This window comes from Fusarium keratoplasticum, chromosome 3, assembly GCF_025433545.1.
Source record: "Fusarium keratoplasticum isolate Fu6.1 chromosome 3, whole genome shotgun sequence".
Classification (NCBI taxonomy): Eukaryota; Fungi; Ascomycota; class Sordariomycetes; order Hypocreales; family Nectriaceae; genus Fusarium; species Fusarium keratoplasticum.
Genome location: NC_070531.1, coordinates 1,997,761 through 2,021,588, shown reverse-complemented (window position 1 = coordinate 2,021,588; position 23,828 = coordinate 1,997,761). Strand labels below are relative to the sequence as shown.

The 23,828-nt window shown below is 53.7% G+C and overlaps 9 protein-coding genes across 9 annotated transcripts; 3 read left to right on the top strand and 6 right to left on the bottom strand.

The window, feature by feature from the left end:
- Window positions 1-374: 374 nt before the first annotated feature.
- NCS57_00400600 (DLH domain-containing protein) lies at window positions 375-1,316 on the top strand (the record flags this gene model as incomplete). Its single annotated transcript, XM_053053983.1, has 4 exons — window positions 375-492; window positions 552-723; window positions 790-937; window positions 987-1,316. 4 exons carry the CDS (start codon window positions 375-377, stop codon window positions 1,314-1,316), a joined length of 768 nt encoding a protein of 255 aa, XP_052916143.1.
- A 144-nt stretch (window positions 1,317-1,460) lies between these two features.
- Window positions 1,461-2,404, bottom strand: NCS57_00400500 (ACPS domain-containing protein; the record flags this gene model as incomplete). Its single annotated transcript, XM_053053982.1, has 2 exons — window positions 1,461-2,243; window positions 2,312-2,404. 2 exons carry the CDS (start codon window positions 2,402-2,404, stop codon window positions 1,461-1,463), a joined length of 876 nt encoding a protein of 291 aa, XP_052916142.1.
- A 1,169-nt stretch (window positions 2,405-3,573) lies between these two features.
- NCS57_00400400 (uncharacterized protein) lies at window positions 3,574-4,452 on the bottom strand (the record flags this gene model as incomplete). Its single annotated transcript, XM_053053981.1, has 1 exon — window positions 3,574-4,452. One exon carries the CDS (start codon window positions 4,450-4,452, stop codon window positions 3,574-3,576), a length of 879 nt encoding a protein of 292 aa, XP_052916141.1.
- A 203-nt stretch (window positions 4,453-4,655) lies between these two features.
- On the bottom strand, window positions 4,656-6,567 carry NCS57_00400300 (uncharacterized protein; the record flags this gene model as incomplete). The annotated part of the gene is made up of 3 exons (XM_053053980.1): window positions 4,656-4,801; window positions 4,852-5,609; window positions 5,666-6,567. 3 exons carry the CDS (start codon window positions 6,565-6,567, stop codon window positions 4,656-4,658), a joined length of 1,806 nt encoding a protein of 601 aa, XP_052916140.1.
- A 645-nt stretch (window positions 6,568-7,212) lies between these two features.
- NCS57_00400200 (Peptidyl-prolyl cis-trans isomerase) lies at window positions 7,213-7,759 on the top strand (the record flags this gene model as incomplete). Its single annotated transcript, XM_053053979.1, has 2 exons — window positions 7,213-7,245; window positions 7,304-7,759. The coding sequence occupies 2 exons, from the start codon at window positions 7,213-7,215 to the stop codon at window positions 7,757-7,759; spliced, it is 489 nt and encodes a 162-aa protein (XP_052916139.1).
- Window positions 7,760-8,196: 437 nt separating this feature from the next.
- Window positions 8,197-9,492, bottom strand: NCS57_00400100 (uncharacterized protein; the record flags this gene model as incomplete). The annotated part of the gene is made up of 2 exons (XM_053053978.1): window positions 8,197-9,237; window positions 9,424-9,492. 2 exons carry the CDS (start codon window positions 9,490-9,492, stop codon window positions 8,197-8,199), a joined length of 1,110 nt encoding a protein of 369 aa, XP_052916138.1.
- A 1,577-nt stretch (window positions 9,493-11,069) lies between these two features.
- On the top strand, window positions 11,070-12,140 carry NCS57_00400000 (N-acetyltransferase domain-containing protein; the record flags this gene model as incomplete). The annotated part of the gene is made up of 1 exon (XM_053053977.1): window positions 11,070-12,140. One exon carries the CDS (start codon window positions 11,070-11,072, stop codon window positions 12,138-12,140), a length of 1,071 nt encoding a protein of 356 aa, XP_052916137.1.
- Window positions 12,141-12,595: 455 nt separating this feature from the next.
- NCS57_00399900 (Phosphotransferase) lies at window positions 12,596-16,205 on the bottom strand (the record flags this gene model as incomplete). Its single annotated transcript, XM_053053976.1, has 5 exons — window positions 15,768-16,205; window positions 14,461-14,851; window positions 14,235-14,314; window positions 12,795-14,172; window positions 12,596-12,690 (listed from the first exon to the last, which is right to left on the bottom strand). The coding sequence occupies exons 1-5, from the start codon at window positions 15,879-15,881 to the stop codon at window positions 12,596-12,598; spliced, it is 2,058 nt and encodes a 685-aa protein (XP_052916136.1). The 5' UTR covers window positions 15,882-16,205.
- Window positions 16,206-19,463: 3,258 nt separating this feature from the next.
- On the bottom strand, window positions 19,464-20,776 carry NCS57_00399800 (Mannose-1-phosphate guanyltransferase; the record flags this gene model as incomplete). Its single annotated transcript, XM_053053975.1, has 4 exons — window positions 19,464-20,360; window positions 20,418-20,564; window positions 20,660-20,703; window positions 20,770-20,776. 4 exons carry the CDS (start codon window positions 20,774-20,776, stop codon window positions 19,464-19,466), a joined length of 1,095 nt encoding a protein of 364 aa, XP_052916135.1.
- Window positions 20,777-23,828: the final 3,052 nt, after the last annotated feature.

Here is a 23,828-nt window from a genome sequence, read left to right as displayed (position 1 = left end):
TAACATGTTTAATAGTCATTATCAAGTCAGCATGAGGTGTAGATAGTGCAGTTGTTATTGAATGGAAACAGCGAATGGTGACATCACTCACTGCGATTGGCCGGGAAGTTGCGTTGTTGCTTCCTGCCCCTCCTGTCCTCGGCTTCCCCCCGCAATAACTTCCAGGGAAAGCTCCCACCGTGCAATCCCTCCATCTTCATCAACGGCTCCTTTTTCTATCAATCGCCGAGTAAGTCATGACTCCTCCTTGTATAGCGCCATTTCGGCCTTATTTCACCGAGACGGTGCCATCTCTGGCCGAACTCTAGCTAACAGCTTCCCGCTACACAGCTAGCTACCCCGCCATCGCGACTTGAGCTTCAGCGTTGCCCATCATGTCGACTATGCCCGCGTCCCACGGCCACAATGAGGCCTGCTGCAACATTCCTCCCGTCGTGTCCTCGGGATACGAGGCTAAGGGAACCTACAAGGAGATTGGCGGATACAAGACTTGTATGGCTACCCCTACGAGGCAGAGATGGAGAATCAGCTAACATGGAGTGCTTGACAAGACGTCACCGGTCCTCTCGACGCCAAGAAGGCTATCGTAGTCATCTACGACATCTTTGGGTACTTTGACCAGACCCTGCAGGGCGCCGACATCCTCGCCTTCAGCGACGCCCACAACAAGTACAAGGTCTTTATCCCTGACTGGTTCCAGGGCAAGCCCTGCCCCATTGAGTGGTAAGTTCTGCTGTTGATGCTTCAACGGTAGTGGAGGATTTGCTAAGTACTGTGATATAATACCAGGTACCCTCCGGACACGGACGAGAAGAAGAAGAACCTCGGCGAGTTCTTTGGAACTTATCCTCCTCCCAAGATCGCCGGCCTGGTGCCCGACTACGTCAAGGCTGTCCTGGAGCAGGACTCTGCCATCTCCAAGACTGGTATTCTCGGCGTATGTTATTTCTACTCTTAAAAATCTTTCATCTTCTAACACTGGATAGTACTGCTGGGGCGGCAAGGTTGTGGCCCTCACCACAAAGGCCGACACCAACCCCTTCTCCGTGGCTGCCTCAATCCACCCTGCCATGGTTGACGCCGCTGATGCCGAGGGTATCAAGACTCCCACCATCCTACTGGCCTCGAAGGAGGAGCCCGACGAGGAGGTCAAGAAGTTTGAGAATGCCCTGGCTGGACCTAAGCACGTCGAGACCTTCAAGGACCAGATCCACGGCTGGATGGCTGCTCGCGCCGATCTCAGCGACGACCGGGTCAAGGAGGAGTACGAGCGAGGCTACAAGACAGTCCTCAAGTTTTTTGGCGAGAACTTTTAAGTAATGCGAATGTATCTAGCCAAGTATGAGACATGAAATGAAAATAACCATGCAAGGAACTTAACCCACATCTATAAATGCCAGAGCTCGGGTGGTGTGTATTCATTCATGCCTGTTCGTTATTCGTGGCTCTCTTATTGCACATTACAATGCATCAGTTGCGTCCTCGCCAAAGGCCAAGACTTGCTCTATGTCTAGCATCTTAAAGTCACCAACCTCGACTCCCTCTCCATTCTCTCCTCTCCTCACCGCAGTCGAGATCATGTACTCTCCCAGCAGCGGCACTAGCTTTATATCAACGTCCTTCACCTCCTCCCCCTTGAACCACACCTCTTGCGGGCCTGTCATGTCCTCGGGCGGCGCAAATCCTCTCATCTCGAGGTCCTTGAGCCAGCTCGCCAGAAGGGCCTCGCCTGTCATCTTAACGTATGCCTCACGTAAACACCAGAGGGCGTAAAAGTATCGCAAGGCACGATCACGTTCAGTGATGTCGGCGCTGGGGTTGAGTTTCTTCAACGCCGTCACCTCTCCAAGACCAAATACCTCGGCGTGCATGTCGACGAAGCTGTTCCATCCCTCCCCTGCCAGAGTCCCCAGATCACGAGTCCTCCTCTCGGTTGGACACACAACGTCAACACCCACGGCCAGATCCTTGGGCGGGTTGTGGACGGCAAAGAGCACGGCGAGACCAGCCTGGTGAGAGACGTTGAAGAGCAAGGGCTCGTCGCCAGCCGGTGTGCGGAACACGGGCTTCGTGCGGGCGTCGCGGGTAGCCTCAGCCGAGGACCAGGGGACGCCGCAGAAGCGTGAGATGGCGTACCGCTTGACGAGGGCCGAGGCGAGGGCTAGTTTCGCATCGCGGACGTGGTAGTACCGGAGCACGGAAGCTCGCTCCTGCTCCGTGAGGAGGGATAGAGCACGCGAGGCCTGGTATATCATCTCATGAGACGCTGGCGAGAGCCTAGCATGGGTGAAGAGCAGGGGAGTTGACTTACAACTGTGGTGAGATCCTTGGTGTTGGCGGCTGACGGCCAGAGTGGACGGGTGTCAATTACCCACTGGATGACTGTCGGGGACGATTCGCCCATGGCTGATAACGAACAAGATATGGGATGAGTTGAGAGTGTGAGATTCAGGTTTCGTCTACGTTTGAGGTGAGTGATGAGATGAGATGAGACTTCGGGAAGCCGATGCGAAACCCGGCGTGTCGGAGGTGGGGGGCCCCGGCCGAAACACGGGCCGGAGACGAGCTCACATCGGTAACTACCTACCCGTGAAGTTGGATAGATATAAAATGAATCAAGATATTCACATCAATTGTTTTGTACTCCTCAGCGGCTTTCTTCCCTTCAAATCAACAAAAGCCAGCTCCGCAGTCGAGTCTTGGTCTGCAAGATTCCTGCGTTCTTCTTACTCTTCTCGACTTATACAACCAAACCTCATCGTTCAGCCATCGAATTTCCCCCGCTGCTACGATGGCCGAGAAGAGTTTATATTGTTTGCTCCGCCAAAGAGTCGAGTCACACTCTGTGATTCCTCCAAAAGCGTAGAAGCACCATATCTTTCACGTCTTCCTGCCGTTATAGGGCGGGGCGCCAGCCCTGCGGCAGTCGAGGACATTTGTTCTCGTCTCTTTTCTTTTCGAAAGAGGCTAGAGGACTTTACACCGCTGGATGTTTATCGCTGAGCCTGAAGTGTCGATGATCCATCAGCTTACGAGTCTACCCGACTGGGCTGGTGATGCGAATCCGCTGGAAGTTGTCTCGCGAGCCCAGTGAAGCAAAGTTGTGCTCTCACCAGAGGATCGTTCTCCGGTCAAGCAAGGATAAAAAATCATGTTCTTCACCGAATGTGATTTCCATGCTTGGACGTTGAGATGCTTCTGGTGTTATGGCCGCTTTGGTTTTTTCTACAACCCGCCCATCTTAACGCCGACTGTTGGGCAACACACTACAAGCCAGAGGAAGCCCGGACGAGGAACTTAGTTCGTCTGACGAGATGGATAATGTCTCCTGCTCGGGTGGATGGTTGACCCCTGCAAAGAGTCTAAACCTTTACGTGGTGCAGGGGATTAAGGACGTTGAAAGATACGTCTACTAATGTAGACTCAAAGAAGTGGAAGAGGGGGCATGTAATAATGATAATGATATAAATGTTTAATCAAGACAATGTAATTATAATCACTAAATCAACAACACCTAAACGACCATTGCTCAAGTCTCACATCCCAACCCGTGCCCAATAGATTCACCAGCCCTTAACACTCCTCATCCGAGAGCTCATGCGGCTCGCTCATGACATGCCGGATGTATTCCCGACCCGTGACAAACGATCTCGGGTGTGGTTGATTAGGGACGCCGGTCGTCCACTCCGGCCTCGGGGTGTGTGGCCTCCTCACTCTCCGACGACCAAGTCTCCTGTTGTTCGTCATGCGGCTCCTGTAAACTTCTGCCAAGAACGAAACAAAGACAGCACCGGAAGCACCGTTATCATCATCACCGCCTCTGGAAGAGACATCAGACAGAGGCCTTGAGTGTTGTTGTTGCTGGTCGAGTCTCACCAGGGGTGGCATGTCGTCCAAGCCGTCTTCTGACAAGATATCAAAAGAGATCATGGAGCCCTCGGCGATCGAGACGGCAGGGCTGGCAACATTGCTGTCGGCGGGTTGATATGGAGGGGTTGAGGGCTCTCCGTTGCTGGCGTAGGCAGGTGGAGGATCGGAGTTAACAATATTGTCCAAATGAAAAGCATTCTCGACGCCATCTTGGACCATGTCTTGTTGTTGGGACGCATCCTCGCTGTGGTCGATGTCATCTTGGAGGATCCTCCGTCGTTGTTGAGACCCATCCCCACGGTTCTCTTCGCTTTCTTGGATGACCCCTTGTTGTCTAGAGGTGTTCTCGTCATCCATCTCCTCTTCATCGTTGTCCTCTCCACGGCGCTGTCTCTTGGTAGGGGGGCTGGACTGGTCCGTCTCCTCCGCGGCAGCCTCGGATTCTTCGCGGGAGCGTTTATCTTCCGAAAAGGAGCTTGGATCAAGGTCCATGTCGGCTAAGGACTCGGAAAGGTTCGAATCGCCGACATTATCGGGCGCGTTCAAGTCGTTTGCGAGACCAGCAAGGTTCGAGTCTGTCATGATAATGGCGCCAGAAGTGCACAATAGAACGACCAAGAGTGGATGGTAGAGTCGAGAAGAAAGGGAATGGGAAAGGGCAAGAATAAAGGACAGATGGAAACTAAGAGAATAAAGCATGTAATGTACCCATGGAAAGGTGCGAAATTCGGGCAATTAGAGGTATTAGTTTTCTAATCGACGCTCAGACTGATGTGTATCTGAACCTACCCCAGCTCCCCAGGGTCTGAATAGCATCCATAACTGTCTCCCAACACCTTTGGCTGATCACTAAACGCTGAGTCTGGGCTGCTTTGCACCTTGAGAACGTTCATGAGTTTCGCTAGAACCTCGCTGTATACACGATGTCTCTCTATCTTGCGTCAGTTGTGTCTAGTAACCACTCCACCCATGTCTACAAACTCTCCGCCTCTATCGAGAGCAAAAACACCTTATGTCCTCCCTTTCCATCATCCTTCTTGCTGTCCTTGGTGTCCTTTTCGTCCTCCTTGTCGTCGTCCTTCTTGGTTGTGTCGACAACGCCATCCTTGAGCTTGCCTATCGTCTTGATAGCGTTGCCCTCGCCATCAAGATCCACCACCACGTCGATCGTGTCAAGGCTGCCGTCTTCGGTGTATTTCCACATCTGCTTGATCTCCCCCCGCACAAGGCCCGTCAGCCACAGCGAACCGAGTACGCCCGGGACCAGGTACAGCAGCGCAGGTTGACCGCGCTTGAACACCAGCAGCATGGCCAAGGTGACGAGCATGCCCAGAAAGTACCCAAAAATGGAGGCATAAAAGTATGTCTTTGGGAAACGGGCCGCCTCCAGCTCAGCCGGCAGCTGTTTCGCCCCAGAGAGGAACAAGGGGCCCCGCGTCCAGAGACTGTCGCCCCAGTTTCCCTTGACGTTGACATACTTGGCCTTGACCTCCTTGTGCTTGACCTCGCTTCTAGTTACGAGGGCCCCCGCCGAGTCCTTCTCAATCAACTTCAACTCAGTGCTCTCGTATTTCACCTTGTGAATGTAATGACGCCAGAGGTCGAACCGCAGAGCCAAGGCCATGACCATACCAGGAATAACGATATCGCCCAGACCAAGGATACTCTTGCGGTCTGCAGTCTCGAAAGTGAGCTTGATTGGCACATCCAGCTTGGTAGCGACGGTGACCATGTAAGGTCTAATCCATCAAGTCAGTCTAAGTACCTCATCAACGCCAGAACAAGAGAAACTTACGTGAAGAACACCATGAAAATGTCGTAAAAGAACAGTCCAACCAATACCAGAGTGCTAGTCAAGAAATCGGTCGGGGAGAGCAAGAGAAATGAGCCATAGCACATGGCATAGCCGAGCATGTTGGCCAGGAAAGGAGACGTAGTGGATGTGTAGACGAGCGCCGTGACCAGAGCCGAGAACAGAGCCAACATGTGGGCAAACTTGATCTTTCCCTCCTCCTTGCCCATGCCGTGGACGAAGAGTTTAACAATCCAGTGTCGGGTCAGGAGGCTGCGGAGCTCCCATCCTGCCTTGCGAGCTCTTTCGGAAAAGGCGAGCCATGCCAGAGGGCCGGGGAAGGGGTTTGTGGTCCCTGTTACTGCCGTAGGGTTTCCCACAGGGTCGCACGTCTTGACAGATCTCGTCTCTTGGTCCACGGCCATCAGGACGCCGTTCCGCCCACGCCAGTACCGTGGAAACACGACACTCGTAAGGAGCTCGATCCCGTGGGCGTAGAGGGAGAGCAAGCTAGCAATGGACATGGTCGACATGTACCAGCGAAGTATCTTGTTCAAAATGTTGGGGTCCTGGAGCCATTGGATCAAGTAGTACAGGCCGACGAGGACAAAGCCGGCCATGAGGGGGAACATGATGGCATCCGAGGGCTCCAATCCTTGAGAGAAGCGCTCGTCATCGTCCTTGTCCCCCGGCTTTCTCTTCTTGGCCGGTGCCGCGGATGGGGGTCTGCGTAGGGCCGCATGGGCGCCCAGGTAGATGATGCCGATGGCGCTGAAGACGAGCTTGAGCTCAAGGAGGAGAAAGTCGAGATCCTGCAGGTACTCGACGGCCGAGAACCAGCCGGCCTTATTCTCTATAGTTGCGTTCAGGCCGTCGAGAGCCGTTTCTGTCGTATTTTCGGCCATGGCTTGAGGTTGTGCTGTGGATGTTGGGGAGAGAGCAAACGTGTTCTAAGCCTCAGAAAATGACTTGACTAGTGTTTGTCATAGGCCTCTGCTCATATCCGATAATCGCGACAGTGAATAAATGCAAAATTAAAGAACAGAAGCCCAGTTGCGTCCGTGAATCAGAAACACGACCAACAATTCTGCATGAAAATGGAAGAAAAGTGTCAAATGACGTCTGTTGCGCTGTCACTTTGGAGCCAGCCAGGCTGCCACAGCCCGTCACCACGGGTGAAAGAAAAAACGAGGCGCCAAAAAGACAGCAATGAAGGCAGATTTCCTCCAAAGCATTAGGACGTATTTACATAAAATTTATTAAGATAGGATAAAAGATTTCCTAGAATAAGGAATATTTTAAATATATTCTATCCATATACTATTAGCTACCTTTAGGAGAGGATAAGCTAATACCTTTGTGCTGGTGTCTCGATTTTCTTGACGAACGTGTTCGGACAGCCTAGGAGGGAAGGTTTTAGCGCCATGGTTATTTAGTGGCCAATCGTTCCACAGGGAGCTAAACCACCAGGAACAGTGCCATCGCCAGCCTTGTCCCAAGCAATTCATGCCCCTCCATCTAAACTCAGATTTCGGTATAACAGAGCAATCATGACAACCAACATTCTGATGGAGACCACAATGGTACGAAGATTCTACATGCTAATAACACCGGGCTTTGTCCGCTAACTTTTACCTCCAGGGCTCCTTCACCCTCGAGCTCTACACGTCCCACGCGCCCAAGACGTGCAACAACTTCGCGACACTCGTCCGCCGCGGCTACTACGATGGCACCGTCTTCCACCGCGTCATTCCCAATTTCATGGTCCAGGGCGGCGATCCTACCGGTACCGGACGAGGCGGCACCTCCATCTACGGTGACAAGTTCGCTGACGAGATCGACCCGTCCCTCAAACACACTGGCGCTGGCATCCTCAGCATGGCCAACGCAGGGCCCGACACCAATGGCTCCCAGTTCTTTGTCACCCTCGCTCCTACGCCCTGGCTCGACGGCAAGCATACCATCTTTGGAAGAGTCAAGTCCGGCATGGGAACCGTTCGCAGGATGGGAATGGTCACCACAGGGCCTGAGGATCGACCTGTCGAAGACCTCAAGGTTGTCAGGGCTCGCGTCGTCGAGGAGGAAGAGCAGGTATAAGACTAGAGGTTTAGAAAAAAAGGCGTTTGAGAGGTTAGAATCTTGGGTTACATGCCCGGCGTTGAGGAGTTGAGGCAAAGTCGATCACAGTCACGCATAGTTACAATTGATTGCACAGAGAAATCTTGAAAAATTATCCATTCTTGCACGTTCAACGCCGAAAACGCCCCGGTCCATTTTCCGTGGATGCTGTGAATATCTGGTCCCGGTCCCTAGCCAACCAAACCGCCGTTCCAATGCAGTGCGTTTGTGAGAATAATACACGTAGAAGAAATATCCTCGAGAAGCAAATCCGTCCCCTGATTGCGCGTTGTGCTGCCTGCCTCTATCCGTATCCAACCAAAAATCACCTTGACCAGAAAGTGTAAGACAAGCGCCCACATTGCCATCATCAACGAAGACGTTTCTCCGAGTCAGTCACAAGGCCAGTCAGGGCCTTACTGAGGTGGCGACGACAAGGTGTCTGAAGACTCCGACTCCCCGGTGGCCTCCCGGATGAGATTGGCCTTGGGCTTGGGCGAGCCCAGATGAGGCTTGTTCAGCTTGAGCTTCTTGACTGGACTGATACCTTTAGACACCACCTTCTTAGGAGCCACCTCGACTGAGTCTCCTTTTGAGTAGTCGGCCTTTTGCTCCTGGCTCAACGAGGAAAGACCCTTGGGCTTGTCCTTTTTGAGGCTCGGCTTCGTCTTCAGGATGACCTTCTTAGTAACCGATGTAGGCTTGAGCTTCTTCTTCTTGTGGCTGTTCTCCGAGTCTTCCTCTTCTTCGCTCGCGTCGCGCTTCTTGGGGCTGGCGGCGCGAGAACCCGGCGCGGGCGTCGCCTTTTGCGATGAAGGCGGCGTCGGGTCGTTCTGGGATCCGCCGTTGCTCAACTTCTGCGCCGCAGCTCGGCTGGCGTTGCGGCCGCTGTTGCCGATGCAAGAGCCCATGTGGTTATTGAGTCGGGTGACGAGAATGCAGCGTTTGCACTTGCTGCAGGTGGCTGATGGGAAAGACAAGACGTTGGGTGGTCGCTGTTCGGGCGCAGGAGAGTCGGCGTTCTTCTCCATGTCCTTCTTCTTCTTGCCGCGACCGGGACCTGGTCCGACCCAGCTCTGTCCGTAGATGTCGCATCCCGGCTTATCGATGTAAGGGTGCTTCTTGCAGTAGATGATACTCGGGTCGGGCTTCTGAGCGCCTTTGCCGTCGGTAGGATATAGAAGTCGAGGAAGATGGCATCGGGGGCATAGGATCTCAGCCGTCGTCTTGAGGGGGTTGCCCTTGAGCAAAACCTTGCCATCCTCGTAGATGGCAGCATCTGTCTCGATCCGTACGTCTGGTTTTGAATCGGGGGTCGAGCTATCGGACGCATCGGATGCCAGCTTCTCGACTCGGATGGCAGCAGTGGTGGCCCTCGCCGTCTTCTCCTCGCGGTGCGTCTTCATCAACAAATCGCAAAGGACGTTGTAGAGCACATCATCTAGTACAGCGTGTGCCTAAGCATCTCCAGCATTAGTAATACAGCCAAACAAACAGAAAGTCCAATGAAGCATCATCTGGATAGGGGTCGCAGAGGTGATTCATGTCGACGGAGGAGGCGATGGCGCTCTAGGGCGTTCCCGTGGAGGGAATCGCAGGGAGGTCGAGGTGAGATGCGAAAGGGCAGATGAATGCATGCTTACCAACTTGTCCATACTACCGGCATCATCGCGAGCGCGGATGATGCCCGCCCTGCCCGTGCCAGAATTCATGATGTTCGCCGGGGAAGCAAGAATCCGAGCCAGGGCCGACGAATTTGTCAAGCGGAGGGTGTGTAACTGGAATCGTGTGATGATGCCGAGGAGCGAAACGGCTGCTACCGGGCGGAGGGGGGGTGTGCACGGAATTCCGGCCGGGGTAGAGTTGTAAAGGGAAAAAAAAGCTGGAGATTCGCGGGAGAGGAATTAGAGAGTGATGCTCGGAGAGAAGAAGCTTTCAACAGCAGTGGAAGAGGAGGAATTAAAATATGAAGAGGGTAGTAGGAGCAGGCAAGTCGCAGTTCAATTCCATCCGAAACGGGTAAAAAAAAAAGGACAAGAAAAACAAAGGTTGACAATCAACGGGAAGCTGCACAATAGCTGAGGTTCTATTGTCTGGTCTCTCCCCCAATCTGTTTGTAGGTAATAAACGGCGGGTGAGAGCAGTAACCGGGACGAGGCACGAGACCCTATGATGGACGGTTTCCTGCCTTGTGATTGGGAGTTATTAATGTAAGAGCAGTAATGAAAAACAGAAACCCCAGAAAAAAAGACAAAGCCCAAAGATGGCCCGCCAGTGTCAAAACGGTGAGAAATGTTTGTTCGTGTTGGACGATGGGAGGATGACGGAAGAACAGAAGGGGGACGGGAAATTTGCAGGTGCCTTGAAGTGAGCCTCAGCAGAGCAGCTGGTGCAGGTGCCACCACTGAAACCCAGGTGGGAATAGATCTCGGAAAGGAAAATCAACAGGCCCATGGATGAGCCAAGGACCAGAGCAGCACCAACGCAGCGGTGCATATCAGCCTGCACTATTACACGGCTACAGGTGAACTATGAGGGAATACAGAGTCCATGGAAGTGGCAATGACCGCATAGCTTACCTTGAGGCCAGATCTTTACCATGAAGCTTAAAATGCCATGACGGCAAGCTGTCCTCCAACTCTGTTCTTCCAGTGTCCGCCCTCCATCACGATCCCGCACGCTAGAATAGCCTACGGCCCCCTAAACTCTCAGGGGGCGGGGCACTCAGCTAAGGTACCAAACGCAGGACACCTGATAAACAGCCGGAGCCTCCAGTTTGACGCATCCATTCCCCCTCGTGCTTCTAATTACAGCCATGGATCGCAGTTCACCCCCTCTCTGCGAATGACGACGCAGCTCTCATGGTTCTCACGTGGGATTGGCCCCTTGAACTGACCCGGAACCTAAAAGAATCCAATCCAGTCCCCAGGGATCCCATCGATCTGGGTGGCTAGATGCCATGGTCACCTCCCTGCGCTAGTGCAGTTCCAGTTCTTGTTAGAGCCTCTCTCTCATTGCTCCAATCCAATTCATTTTTGCCCTGTCCATACAACTAGAGGCCAACTTGACGCAAGCATCCATACAAGAAAACAACATTCCTGCTTTTTTACATCCTTACATTGCTGGCATCTCTTTCTGGCTCGTGCGGCTGAAGCGACCTTAAGTTGAGAGCTTCTCTCTCGCTTCCCCCTGTCTTTTTTCTCTCGTTTTGTTTCCACCATCTCTCTCCCAAACCTCCAACCCAACGAGAGATACCTACCTCCAAGTGCATATATATACCATCGCCAACATGTCGCTCCCGTCGACCAAACCCGCTCAGCTCTCCATCCGCTCCTTCTTCCAAGCAAAGACTCCGAAATACGCTCCTCCGCCCTCTGCCGCTCTCTCAACACCGCCGCCGCCGCCGCCGGCAGCTGCTGCCCCTCCACCAGCCGTATCTCCCCCCTCTGAGCAAGAGGAACTCGACGAGACGTCCACGTTCGAACTCCCGCCTCTGCCAACGTCTCTTCCCCCCGAAGCCGACATTCGCCTCGTCTCACCCTCTGACATCAACGCTTTGCGCCGCATCAACGCCCTCCTTCTACCCGTCAGTTACCCCGACAACTTCTATCAGCGCGCAGTCGATCCCGCCGCCTCCGGCCGCTTCTCGCGCGTCATCACATGGGCGCATGACGGCGCTGAGCCCAAGGTGGTCGGCGGAGTCGTCTGTCGCCTCGAGCCTATTCTCGACTCCAAGACCCATGGCCAGGTGCCGCAGAACCTCTACATCCAGTCCCTTTGCCTCTTGTCGCCGTACCGGTCGCTGGGGTTGATCAATGCCGCTGTGGATAACATCATTGCGACGGCCGTGTCGGATTCTAGTCTCGACGTGGCCTCTGTCACGGCGCATGTCTGGACTGAGAACGAGGAGGGCCTCAAGTGGTATGAAGGACGAGGCTTCAAGAAGGACGACCAACCCATCCGTGGCTACTATTTAAAACTCCGCCCCGACTCGGCCTGGCTGGTTCACCGTCCCGTCGGCGCCTCCGTTCGAAGCTCCCTACCTTCTTCGTCATCCTCGGCAGCTCCACCCTCTATTCCCGCCAGCACGACTGCTGCCGTGGTGAACCTCCCTCCCATGTCGGGCCCTCCTAAGGATGGGGCCTCCAGGCCACCACTCCCCCCCTCTGGTCGATCCTATCAGAATCAACGCCCAGAGACGGAATGGAATGACATGCCCGAAGACATGGTGGGCGGTCTGTTGGTGCCGCCGGGTCGCAAGCCTCTTCGCGAACCGGGCTCTGGCGCAAGCTCGAGAAGCAGCTCCACGGCTCGAAAGAAGAGAGATCGCTCTTACCCTGCTGCCGCCTTTGGCAGCTAGAGCATGGCATGGTAGAAACACGGTCGAGTTCGACTTGCCAAAGAGACAAATAAGAAACGCTTCATGAAAGAATATGGTGTTAACGGACAGCAATGGATAGATGGACCCGGTAAGAACGACATTGATAAATGAATACATAAATACATAAATACATAAATACATAAATAAATAAATAGACGCTACAGTTCGAAGAACTTGATTCACTTCCCTGGAACCTGATATGATGAAGAAACTGACCAATCATAGAATTCTTTTCGTCATAATCAACTGCCTCATACCCATACAGTTTTTGGTGCGAACAACGCGAAACGTAACGTTTGAGACAAGAGACGCCAAAAGTCCCCAGGAATCAACATGAAAACGTCTTTCTCATGCACATATATACATAACACTCACTCAGTAGCGAGGTGAACACCCTAACATGGCCAAAGGCGCAAGTGACACGATAGGACTTCCTACCTACGCTTGGTCCACCAGAAAGCTGCTAGTGCAAGGGCACCAACGATGCCGCCGACCACGAGCGCGGTGGTTGAGATTAGGGGTTCGTCCGCTATCGAGAGTGTTAGCAGTGGTCGCTTGAGTTGGTCTAGGGGGATGAATGTAAAGGGAGGGGGTGCGGAATGCCGCTGAAATGAGATTTATGAGGTCACGTACCGATGGCATTGGACAACTTGCGGCCTCGACTGGACTCGGCCTTGATGTCGACCAGGTAGTCCTCGGGCTTCTCCCTGCCGGCAGCGACGAGAGCGATCAGGGCGGCGCCGACGCCACTACCGTCTTTGGCAATACCAATACGGATCTTCTCGGCGCCCTTGGGTCCGATGCCGTCAATGGCGCGGAGGGCCTCATAAATCATATCGCGGAAGAAGGGGTAGTGCTCGACCAGGCTACCATCGACACCAATGTCGATAACCTCCTCGTTGGGGTCTTCGAGCTTGCCAGACTGAAGAGCGATGGCGCCAATGGCGACCGCGGACAGTCTGGCGGCACGTCGGCCGACAGCGTTGGAGACGGACTTGAAGGCCTGGGCATCCTCGAGCGAGGGTGTGTAGACGTGGAGCAGGTTCTCCAGCTCCTGGCGAAGAGTGGACAGCTCGGGGGTGTTGTCGGCCGCCGCTACCGACATGATGGAGCTGTCAAGTCCCCAGGGCTTGAGGAAGCCGGATTGGGGCGCAATGTTGGTCGTGGAACCCCAGTCATTGGAGCTAGAGTTGAGATCCTTGAACAAGGACGACTTTTCGCTGTTAATCATGTCGGCCACGGCAAGTCGCACGATCTCGCCCAGGAACATGCCTGACACACGCTTCTCAAACATTTGGTCACCGGGGTTCACACTCTCGGCATCCAGGGCCTTATCCCATGCCGTTGAGGGGAGAACGTTGAGCTGGTTGTCGAAGGAGCCCCATTCTGTGTTAACCACCATCTCGCCCGTTGACTCGTCATAGTCGCCTGTAATGGGTTTCTTGATGTTATCCAGCTTCTCCATGTAGGCGCCGTTGGTGCCAGTGCCGAAAATGGCACCCAGGATAGATCGGCTCTTGCCGGTCGAGGTGTACGAACGAGCCATGAGCGTGCCGACAGTATCGTTCACCAGCGCTGCAACCTTGACGGGGAGCTGGAGCTTGTCGATCTCAGTCTGGAGCAGTGCGCAGACGTCCTTGCCGACAGCATCGCGGATGTCGAAGCCCTTGGTCCATCGGATCAGCAGGCCCTTGTTAATGGCGAGCTGCTTGACGGGGAAGCTAAAAGTGAAGCCCAGGCGGAAGATGTGCTCGTCTCGGTAGCCCGAGGCGGTGCTGTAGGTGTTGCGCCGGCGCAGGTGGCTGTTGAAGTGCTCGGCATGATGCTCCTTGAGGAAAGCCTCGATCTGCTTGGCGAGGAAGGAGAAGAGCTCGGAGGCGGTCTTTGCGACCATGAGCTCCTTGGGGATGGCGACCTTGTTAAAGGTTAGGTTAAAGGTGGTGTCGCCGTTGAGCATGATGGAGCAAACTCGAAAGTTTGTTCCGCCGAGATCGACAGCAAGATACAGACCCTGCATGAGGAAAAAGTCATGTCAGTTGAAGCTTCTGTCACTCGCGTGCGCCAGAGTCTGACCTTTTCTGTGCCATTGGGAACGCCTGTGACATAGGTTGGGATCTGCTGGAGGCTGGTACCCTCCTTGGAGAGGCCCTCGTCTGGAAAGCGCGCAAAAAATCAGTATCATGAATACGTGGAGGTAAATTTGGCGGTATGCGACAGAGCATCATGAGAGGGGAGCTCCCCCTGCAAGACGCCACATCGTTTGCGCCAAACGACAGTGCATGCAGCGAAAGAGACGTACTCATCTGCCTCAAGAATTCCTTGACATGACGGTTCAGGTCGTCATTGGTAAAGTCGAACTCTTGGACGACACGGTTAGACTCGTCGGCGAGAGCCATGGCGATGGGTCGTGAGGTGGGCGGCGCAGTCGAGAAGGGAGAGGGAATATGGCAGACGGGTTCGGAGGCTGCAGGAGCAGGCGGCGAGGAGGAAGGATAAAGTCGAGGGAGGAGGAGGTGGTGTAAGGATGAAGGAGAGAAGAGGAGGAGGAGGGAGGAAATTGAAAATGAAGCAGAGGTGGACAGCAAGTCTTGTCGCAGCGGGAGCCGGAGCTGCTGGAGCTGGTGCTGGTACCGCTGGGGAAACTGGAGCTGGAGCTTGGCGTCACCGTCACCGAGCACAGGCTGCGAGAGCTGCTGACGGATGCTGTGTCAGTGGCTGAGGAATATCCAATGGCGGCCGCTGGTGGGGGGGCTTGGGGATCATGGATTGGGAGAGCAGAGCTGCTGGGAGAGGAGACGAGAGGAGAGTGGAGGGAGGGCGTGGGCGTGGATAAGAAGACGGGAGAGAGAGAGACGAGGCGGACGGGAAGACTGGAGGTCAGCCCAGGGCATTAAGAGGTCGACCCAGGACACAATTGCAGGGACGGGGATGAGCATCTGAACACCGAGAAGCCCCCAAATTTCGGTGGATTCCAGAAGCTGGAACATCCATATCCATCCATATTGGAACACCTGAGACGTCACCCAACCCCAAGCTTCGGCCGTATTACTCGCAGATTTCCAAGGTTCTGACCTCGAGAACAGACGGACTCTCCATGAGCTCCAGTTCACTTCAGTTCATCCAAGTGCCGCCGGCCGTGGAGAGCCCGCAAAGTGGAGAGATGGGTGCGGGGGAGACGTCTTCGAGGCTCCGCTAATACGCCGAGCTCGCCGCTTCTTGGGACCTCAACGTCTTTTTTTCCCTCGGGGCCATAAGAGGCAAGGCATTGATTGCAATGGATGCCATCATCGTCTCGTGCAAATCTTGGTCCCCCCCCCGGTAGCAAGGTTTCGGTCAGGCCATGCATGATCTCGCCGAGCCCAGACTTGCGGTACCAGGTGAGGTGAGAAGAAGCATGGATCCAAGATTGCAGACTGCACTGGGGAACCAGCTGCACGGGGGAGCGAGACAATTGATTGATTGACTGACTGGCTGATTGAATGATGTATGGTGTGGGTGGTGGTGGGTATGTAGCGGGAACAGTGCTTGGACAGCCCCGGGGATGATATGATGGCCAGTAAAGATCATGTACCAGAGGAGAAAAAGCAATAGAAACAATGCACTCACCACTAAGACGACGATAATAGCCACGCCTCTGAGAAACAATCCAGACCACACACGTTTCCTCGTCTCGGCGCCTTGACGTTCACGTCCATGTCCATGTCCATGTTGGGCCCCCATTGTCTTGACACCACACCGAGGCCAGGACCCTTGCAGTCCCTTTCTCGTGGTTTGGTTTGGGTAAACGGCGAACGGGTGTCCTGACTTGACCTCGTGCCCTTTTCCAGACTGAATGAGAAAAGAAGCCGAGGGATGCGGGCAGAACGTGCAAACAGGCGAGCGACCCGCGATCTCCCCAGATTCAGGCGTTACGTCGGCGTCTATTCGCGACCCCAGAGCATCCCGTCGCCGCCGCGATGGTGCAGGTGCAGCTTTGAGGTTTTTTGCTGTTGGCAAACGGGCCGTCTCGTCCACATCCACGTCTTGCAGCAGCGCAGCTGACGGAGAAACCTCCCGTCCACCCTACCTACCTATCAGGCACGAGCCACCAAAGGAGCGACGGCGGCTTCGGCGCTGGAAAAATCTCGTGAGTCTCGGGCTATGTACGGCTGCTGCGCTGTACAGTGAGGTACCCGGGTTGGATCGACTGCCTCGAACGGTGTAGTTCCAGTAGGTAGGGCGTCTCCGGTGGTGGCTTCAGCCTCAAGGACAAGGACAAGGACGCGGGCTGCACGACGCAAGGCACAGGTTGCTGCTGCACGTAGACTATCCTCGGAAATGCCGGCGCCCGGGAAGATGCCACACTCGTTCGTTCGAGAAGCAATCACTGATCTTTCGGTCAGGCCTGGTTGGTTGCTGTAAATGCGATGCGATGGCCAGGTCACTCGTAGAGAGCAGGGTAAAATAGGTCGATTCTGGTCCTCGGCAGTGGCTGGTGTTGGTCCGATGACGGGGATCACGGTTTGACAATCCGCACCTTGAAAGTCGAGCCAAGAGGTATCGTTTTTCGCCCTCTCAAAGGGTGTCTCTCGTAATACGTCAGTCGCAGTCGGTTGGGCATTGGTGCAGAAGAGAAGCAGAAGCTCGACAGGAAGGAAAAAGAAAAGGGCAGAGGCGCTATACATGCGGCTTCATACTAAGCTTCACACTCCATTCCCCATGACACCGCTACTTTCTGGACGACCCTCAAAAGAGGCGGTATACTTCCCGCGGGCCAGGGCTTCCTATCTACCTTGTCACGGATCTGCTCTTGTTGGACGATGTGAATCTGCTTTGACCTTTTCTCATCAATCTGACACGAGAGGCATTGAATATTTTATTCTCTTCATAATGGCACACCTCCCAAGAGACTCTAACCATCATGACCTCGAATACAACCCATGCACAAGTTCTTACTAGCGTAAGCTGTACCTCTAAGCCATCTCCAAAACCACTGGCTCTTATAAATTCTTGGATAATCCTCTCACTCTATTATCTAAAACGCATCGTGGGGTTATGTAAGTCTCACAATACTCACTCTGACGTCTTTTCAACCTCTTCAACAAATTCAAATCAAAGCAAAACTGTCATCAACCGCCTCCTCCAGACCCCAGCCCCGGATCCCCCACGTCCATGGGCCCCCTCCCCAGTTGACCAGGACTGGGGTCTCACCGAGGCCACGGGCTCGAGCTCGCAACCTCCAATGCCGGTCGGCCACCTTCACCGTGGTCTATTGCCAATCACTGATAGGCAGGGGAGCCAGTTGGACGCCTGTCATTGAAAAAGGAGCCCCTATCCGCCATCTCAGCACACCGAGGCTCGAGCTTTCAATATCTCTGGTCAGCAGACACTCAATCTGCACTACCATGGACTGATCTCGAGATTGCCGTCTGTGCAAGGCGACGAGACAATCTGTCTTCACCCCTGAGTAAGGACTGCTTGACCGACTCAGCATGAGCAATGATATTGCGGAATTCATCCCAGTCCAGAACTTGCTTCGCGAGAGAGTGGGACAAACCCGGTACCGGCAAGCTACTTTCAAATGCAACACCAAGCACCAGATCCAGAGAAGGCTGCACGGGCTCTGGATCACTGCCGAACTCACCCACAGTGAACCTATGATATCCATTCAACACGGGGCACATCCCAAAGCCGGCTCCCATGGCGTACATGCATCAAGAAAGCATCAGTCCAAGGACTAGCACGTCCTGCCATTCATCCTCCGGATGAACACTCTGCAATACGATCGATTGATAGGGGTTAAATAAGGGTATTTTAATTCATGAAACAGGTCAGGGAAAGAGAACGGACAATTCTTGGGTCTGTCAACATCTTGATGAGGCCGCCTCTCATCGCTCCCTTGTTCCAGGCCTCGACACAGGCACTCTAGTTGGGAGAGCAGAACATCACGGCACTTACACCAAGTCAATTCATGGCCATTCACGGCGAGGTCTGTTTTATAAATCACATACAGGTTTCAACGGTACCACCACACTCAGCTCCCAGGACTCACTCACAACTAGCAGATTGCTGAGGGCGTTATCAAGCGCCAGGCTAGGCCACTGCGCTTCACGATAGTCGAAGTCGGCAATCGTATCTGAAACATGCTAAGCAGTAGCATCTTGGAGAACTCAACTTAGAACGGCGGAACCAAGCTATCGGTCATGGTGAGACAGATGAGTGAGCAACAGACGTGGCGTATGAGACATGGGAGACGTCGATCACAACCGTTGGCAAGATAGTTCCCGAAACTTGGGGTAGGCTCATAGAGCGAAACCTGTTCTGAGTCTGTCTCTCATATTACCAGATAGGTAGGTGGTGCGCATGGCAAGCCTATGAGGGTTCTCAAGTCCGTCATGTTACGAAGCAACTCATGTGCAGCCCGCTGCCATTCACTGAGACGTATAAAGAAACATACCTCGCCGAAAGCGTCGGATAGGCCCATTGCTAAGCCTCTTGCTCAACTCATGCCTTGCACTCGGAGATTCCCGCTTTGAGATCTCATAATGGTGGCTCGGGGGGAGCCTGTTGACGGCGGACACCGCCGCCTTTATTTAAGTACAAGACCAATTCATGATGCAGGTCGAGATTGTATTGTTGTGGATATAATGCGTTCAGCAAAACGAATCATGTCCAATACGAAATAGGAGATCGCAAATAGTACACCCCTTCGTAGTGGCTTGAGGACTATGGGGGTGCTTGCGTCTGGACGTCAACTTTACACTCGAGTAACCATTTACCAACCCGACTAGATGGTCAAGACGAGTGTTGAAAAGGCACAAAGCAAGTATGGTATCATCACTCTTCCAGACAAACATTCACATTATATCACTCAAAGCAAGTGGCTACACCAAGTAGAGCTTTCAAGGTGGTCTATACCACCCTTGTTCAATTCAATAACCTATAAAAGCATTGTACACGGCTTCTTGAAATCACTGCCATGAAACCTGCCTGCCTGACTGCCTGCTGCCTTTGACCTTGGGCTTGCCTGCCTGCCTGCCTTCTGTAAGTACCGACCTTGACGCCAGATAAACACGCATAAAAGGGGCATCAGACAATTGCACAAAAGTATTAAGATAGAGAGAGCGGCAGGCTCTGAACTTCCTCCCACACGGCCCTCCTGGTATACGACGGTGGCCAGCACATCTTTCTTTCGAGAGTGGTGAATTTTTATCAAGTGTAATTTTTGGTCGTTGTTCGAGATTATTGCGTAGGTGAAGAAGGGCTTCGCTGGTGTGTCCTCCAGCGAGCCGTTAAGACAAAGTCGTGGTCCGAGTTGGCTCCTCACATGATAATGGCGGGGATGTCAACGTTGGCCTTGATCGACTTGTGGGGGAGGACGCTGCCACCGTTGACGTAGATCTCGTCGCCGATTGTCACGTCGTCACCCAGGACTGTCACGTTCTCGAGACGAGCCCATCGGCCGACAGTGCTGTTCCAGCCGACGATGGTGGACTTGACCCAGGCGTGGTCCTTGACCTTGGATCCGCGGAGCAGCACACATCGCTGCAGACGGACACCGTCGCCAATAACAACATCGGGACCAACAGTGACGTTGGGTCCGATTCTGCAGTTCTTGCCAATCTTGGCCGAGGGGTGAATCATGACGTTGCCACCGTGGACGAAGGGCTCGGTGGGGGGAGTGAGCTCCTTGCTACCCCGCTTGGTGAGCGAGGAGAGGTACAGGCATGTGCCGCTGAGGAAGTCCTTGGGCTGACCAACGTCCATCCAGAAGCCCTCGAGGTCGAACGAGTGCAGCTGGTTGTCGCGGACCATGGCGGGGAAGGTCTCCTTCTCGATCGAAGTCGGGCGGAGCTCGATACGGTCGAGGATGGAGGTGTTGAAAATGTACATGCCGGCGTTGATGCGGTTGCCGACGAACTCGACGGGCTTCTCGACGAATCGGTCGATCAGCGAGCGGTGGCCGGGCTGGTGGACAACGACACCATACTTGGAGGGCTCCTCGACCTTGGTGACGACGATGGTACCCTCGTTTCCGTGGCTCCGGTGGAAGGCCAGGAGGTCCTGGAAAGGGTAATCGCAGATGACGTCCGAGTTGAGGACGAAGAAGGGGGAGTCGTCCTTGGCGAGGATGGACTCGGCGAGCTTCAGGGGTCCGGCAGTGTCGAGGGGCTCAGACTCGACAGAGAACTCAATGTTGATGTTGTACTTTTCCTCATACTGGGGCGCACGTCAGCCCACATCTTTTGTATGTGCAATGGTTGATTATTGTCTTACCTCGGCCAGGAACTTCTCCATGATCTCGGGTCGGTAGTTGACAGCGAGCACGATGTCAGTGACGCCAGCTGCGACCAGCGCCTCGATTTGGTGCACGATCATGGGCTTGTTGCCGAACTCGACAAGTGGCTTAGGGAGGGTGAGGGTCTATCGCAGAGATGTCAGCGTTTCGTTCGACGAGGCGACAGGAGCTCAGCGCAAGCTTCGCGCAGCTTGGTCAGGGAGCTCTGAGGGCAACATACGAGAGGGCGAAGGCGAGTGCCGAAGCCACCGACAAGAATAAGTCCTAGAGAAGGTCAGCATGCTGCGAGAACCTCGAGAAGCTACACGAGCTCTACGACCTGAGGCATACCCTTCATGATTGCGGTGTTGAGAAACTGCTACGTATGCGAATCGGCCGAAGGCAAAGGGGTAACAGCGAATGTAAGAACAGAGAGCGACAAGCAGCGAGGTCCCGAAAGGAAGGGAAGCAACCTCGACAGGATTAGATTAGAAAAGAGGTAAGGGTATCGATAGATCGTGAGTGAGGAGGAAGAATAAGTCGTCAAGCTCAGAGAGGGAGGAAGAAGGAGAAGAAAAAGAAGATCGAGCAGGCAGAGGCGCGACTTTGAATTCAGGAGGGAATGGGGATGGATCGAAGTGGGGATGTTAAGGCCAACGTGCTAAGATGGATGCAGGCTGAGAGTTGACTTGCCCGTGCTCGACGGAGAGGGTGGGGCCGCCGAGGGCCAGGCGGGCAGGGGGCGCGCTCAGAAGGGTAGGTACCTGCGCCTCGTACTGGCCGGGTGCATCCTCCCAGCAGATCTCGTAACTGCCATAGGGCCTCTTATAGCTGAGATGCGCTGTATGGACTGCCTGAGCTTGCAAATCCACAAACAAGCATCCATGGCATACGTAGTATGCATTTGCTGGCTGGCGATGCATGTTTTAGCTTACAGGTTGTTATTTATGTCTAAAAAAGGCGGGATGGTTCAGCCCAACCCCTCCTCCAAAGACACAGCTCTTGTTCTCTCAAATCCTCCAAACTCATCTCCAACATCGACCACAACTTCAAGATTACCTACCTACCCCCATCCCCCCATCGGTTTGGCACTAGTGGCCGTCTACGCCTCACGGGGCAGACGGGCCAAACGCGCGGGCGAAGCTCGACACGAGGCCCCATGATGAGAGGCTGTTGGAAAGGGGTCCGGGACGCCAATCACGGCCACCAGGCGGGGCGGTTGTGGCTCGACAGCCATTTCCCGAAATTGGGCGTCATATTTTCTAATCGAAGAGCGCGGTGACTGCCCCCTAATGGGATGGTTGTAGTAAATGCGCGCTTCTGTGCTTCTGGAAGGACTAATAATCAATCTCTGACGCAGTCCAGACGGATGTGACCGCCTCAGCCGCGGGTGATTGCGTCCAAGTAATGAGGGTAATATCACCATCTAACGACGCCAGCAAACGACAAAGCTCCATTCCCCTGGATCCAATCCAATCCAATACTTCCTCTACATCGGACAAGGCGTTGCCGCTTATTGGTGATCTAGGTCCAAGTTTCAAACTAGCTAATTCTTCAGCGTGGATTTTCTCCTTTTCCTTTTTTTTTTCCTCTCACCTCTTCCCATGTCTCTTTAATCTTGCCTCCTTTTTTTTTTCGTCATGTCTCATGTTTACCATCGTCATGAGGCCTGTCTTGTCTGGTCTGAGTGGCCTCAGTCCAGTGGCACCATGTCCCCTTACTTTTTTCCATTCAGGAGGTGGCCACTTGGCCTTCACGAGCTGTTATTCCCGTCTTTAACTCTGCAACCCCTGGCCAGACCCTGGAATTCAATTTACTTGTTTGCCATTTCGTGTTGATGCATTGCATTGTGCTCCTGACCCCATCATATCGACATCTGACCTTGCCAATTGCATCCCGCTGATTGGGGCCTATTTGCCTCTCTTATGCTTCAAGCTCCTCGTAACGACGCGGCAATCTCGTAATCCCCTCCAAATTTATCCCACACTTCACCCACAACCACGCCATCTCGCTTGAACTCCATCTCGCGGGGGGCCATGTCGTCCAGTAGACCACCCTCCTCAGCCTCAAAGCCCCCCGTCTGACACGTCCACTCACATCATCCTGCATCTCGCGACCCCACGAAGAGCTGGACAGATCTTCCTGTTGTCGACTCCCCCATCCGGTCTAGCCTCGTCGTCCGTCTTACCCTGAAGGCTGTCAGTTAGAGTCCCATGACCGCGCAGCAGCTGTCTTTTAATAAACTTTGCCTCAAGGGTGGGAGCACGAGGACGACATTGGCAGGCAATGGCGATCTTTTGCTGGTGCTGATCATTGGTCCTTTGTTTCACAGCAGTGCCACGACACCCCAGACGTCATCGCTAAAGACCTGGGCGGCTAGGTCTGAAACTAACATGGTGGACGTCGTCAAGGTGTTTAGCTATGCAGACCTCGACTTCATAAGATCACCACTAGAACATGTCTTGCATGAATCCCGGTGATACTGGACCATTCGTAAACCCCTCTACCCTGCAACGACTCGGCGATTCTGTTTTAGGTTTGGTTCATCTCATTGACCCGAACCCATGTATCTTGAACATACATAACACATGTAGGGTGTTCATTAACAACCTGGGCGCAGCTGGACACTCCTCAACCCGAGAAGCTTCCGGCCCTTCTCATTCCTGCAACTAGGTTAGAAGAGCCGGAACTTATTTCGAAAGGCATCTCCAACCAGGAAGCACCATGCCTCACCAACCACTCATTTCCTCAGCCAGCCGCACTCAACTTGGCTTGCTCCTCTGGCACGAACCACTGCGTCTGGTATGTACGTACGTACAGCAGAGTTTCGGAAAAAGCAACTCTATCCACCTTGATCCCGGCGTCTCTTTAATCAAGGGTTTGTTTCCCCACGTTTCGGTACACCTCATCGAGTGCAGCGGCCCACCCTAGCTCCTGGGTCGAAATGGTTGATGGCCGTGCTGACATGACCCGGGTTCGGTTGTCATGTAAGTGAGAACCATGGTGGACCGGTGTGTACGGGAAATATTGATGTGTGTAATAGGGACACGCCTGTTGTTGCTGTTGTTGAGGCTGACTTCCCCTCCCAATGTAAGCATCTTACATCCATCCCGTGTACTCATCAATCTGCACCATATGAGAGGTCACGACATAGACTCTCCATCTCTACCGACAGCAGGTGCAAGTAAAAAAAGGTCGTTATCATTGGCGTCGTTAAAATATCTTGTCATCATACTCCATCACTGCCCATACTCGAACTCGTCACATCATCGGCTTCATCCCACATTGTTCAACCGTAAACAACAAAAAAGTCAACGCTGGCTTCCCTGATGCACAAACTTTTCCCCTTTGCAGCACAGTTCGTCCTTCATCTTGGATCCTCAAACCCCGGGAAAAATAGCAACCCAAAG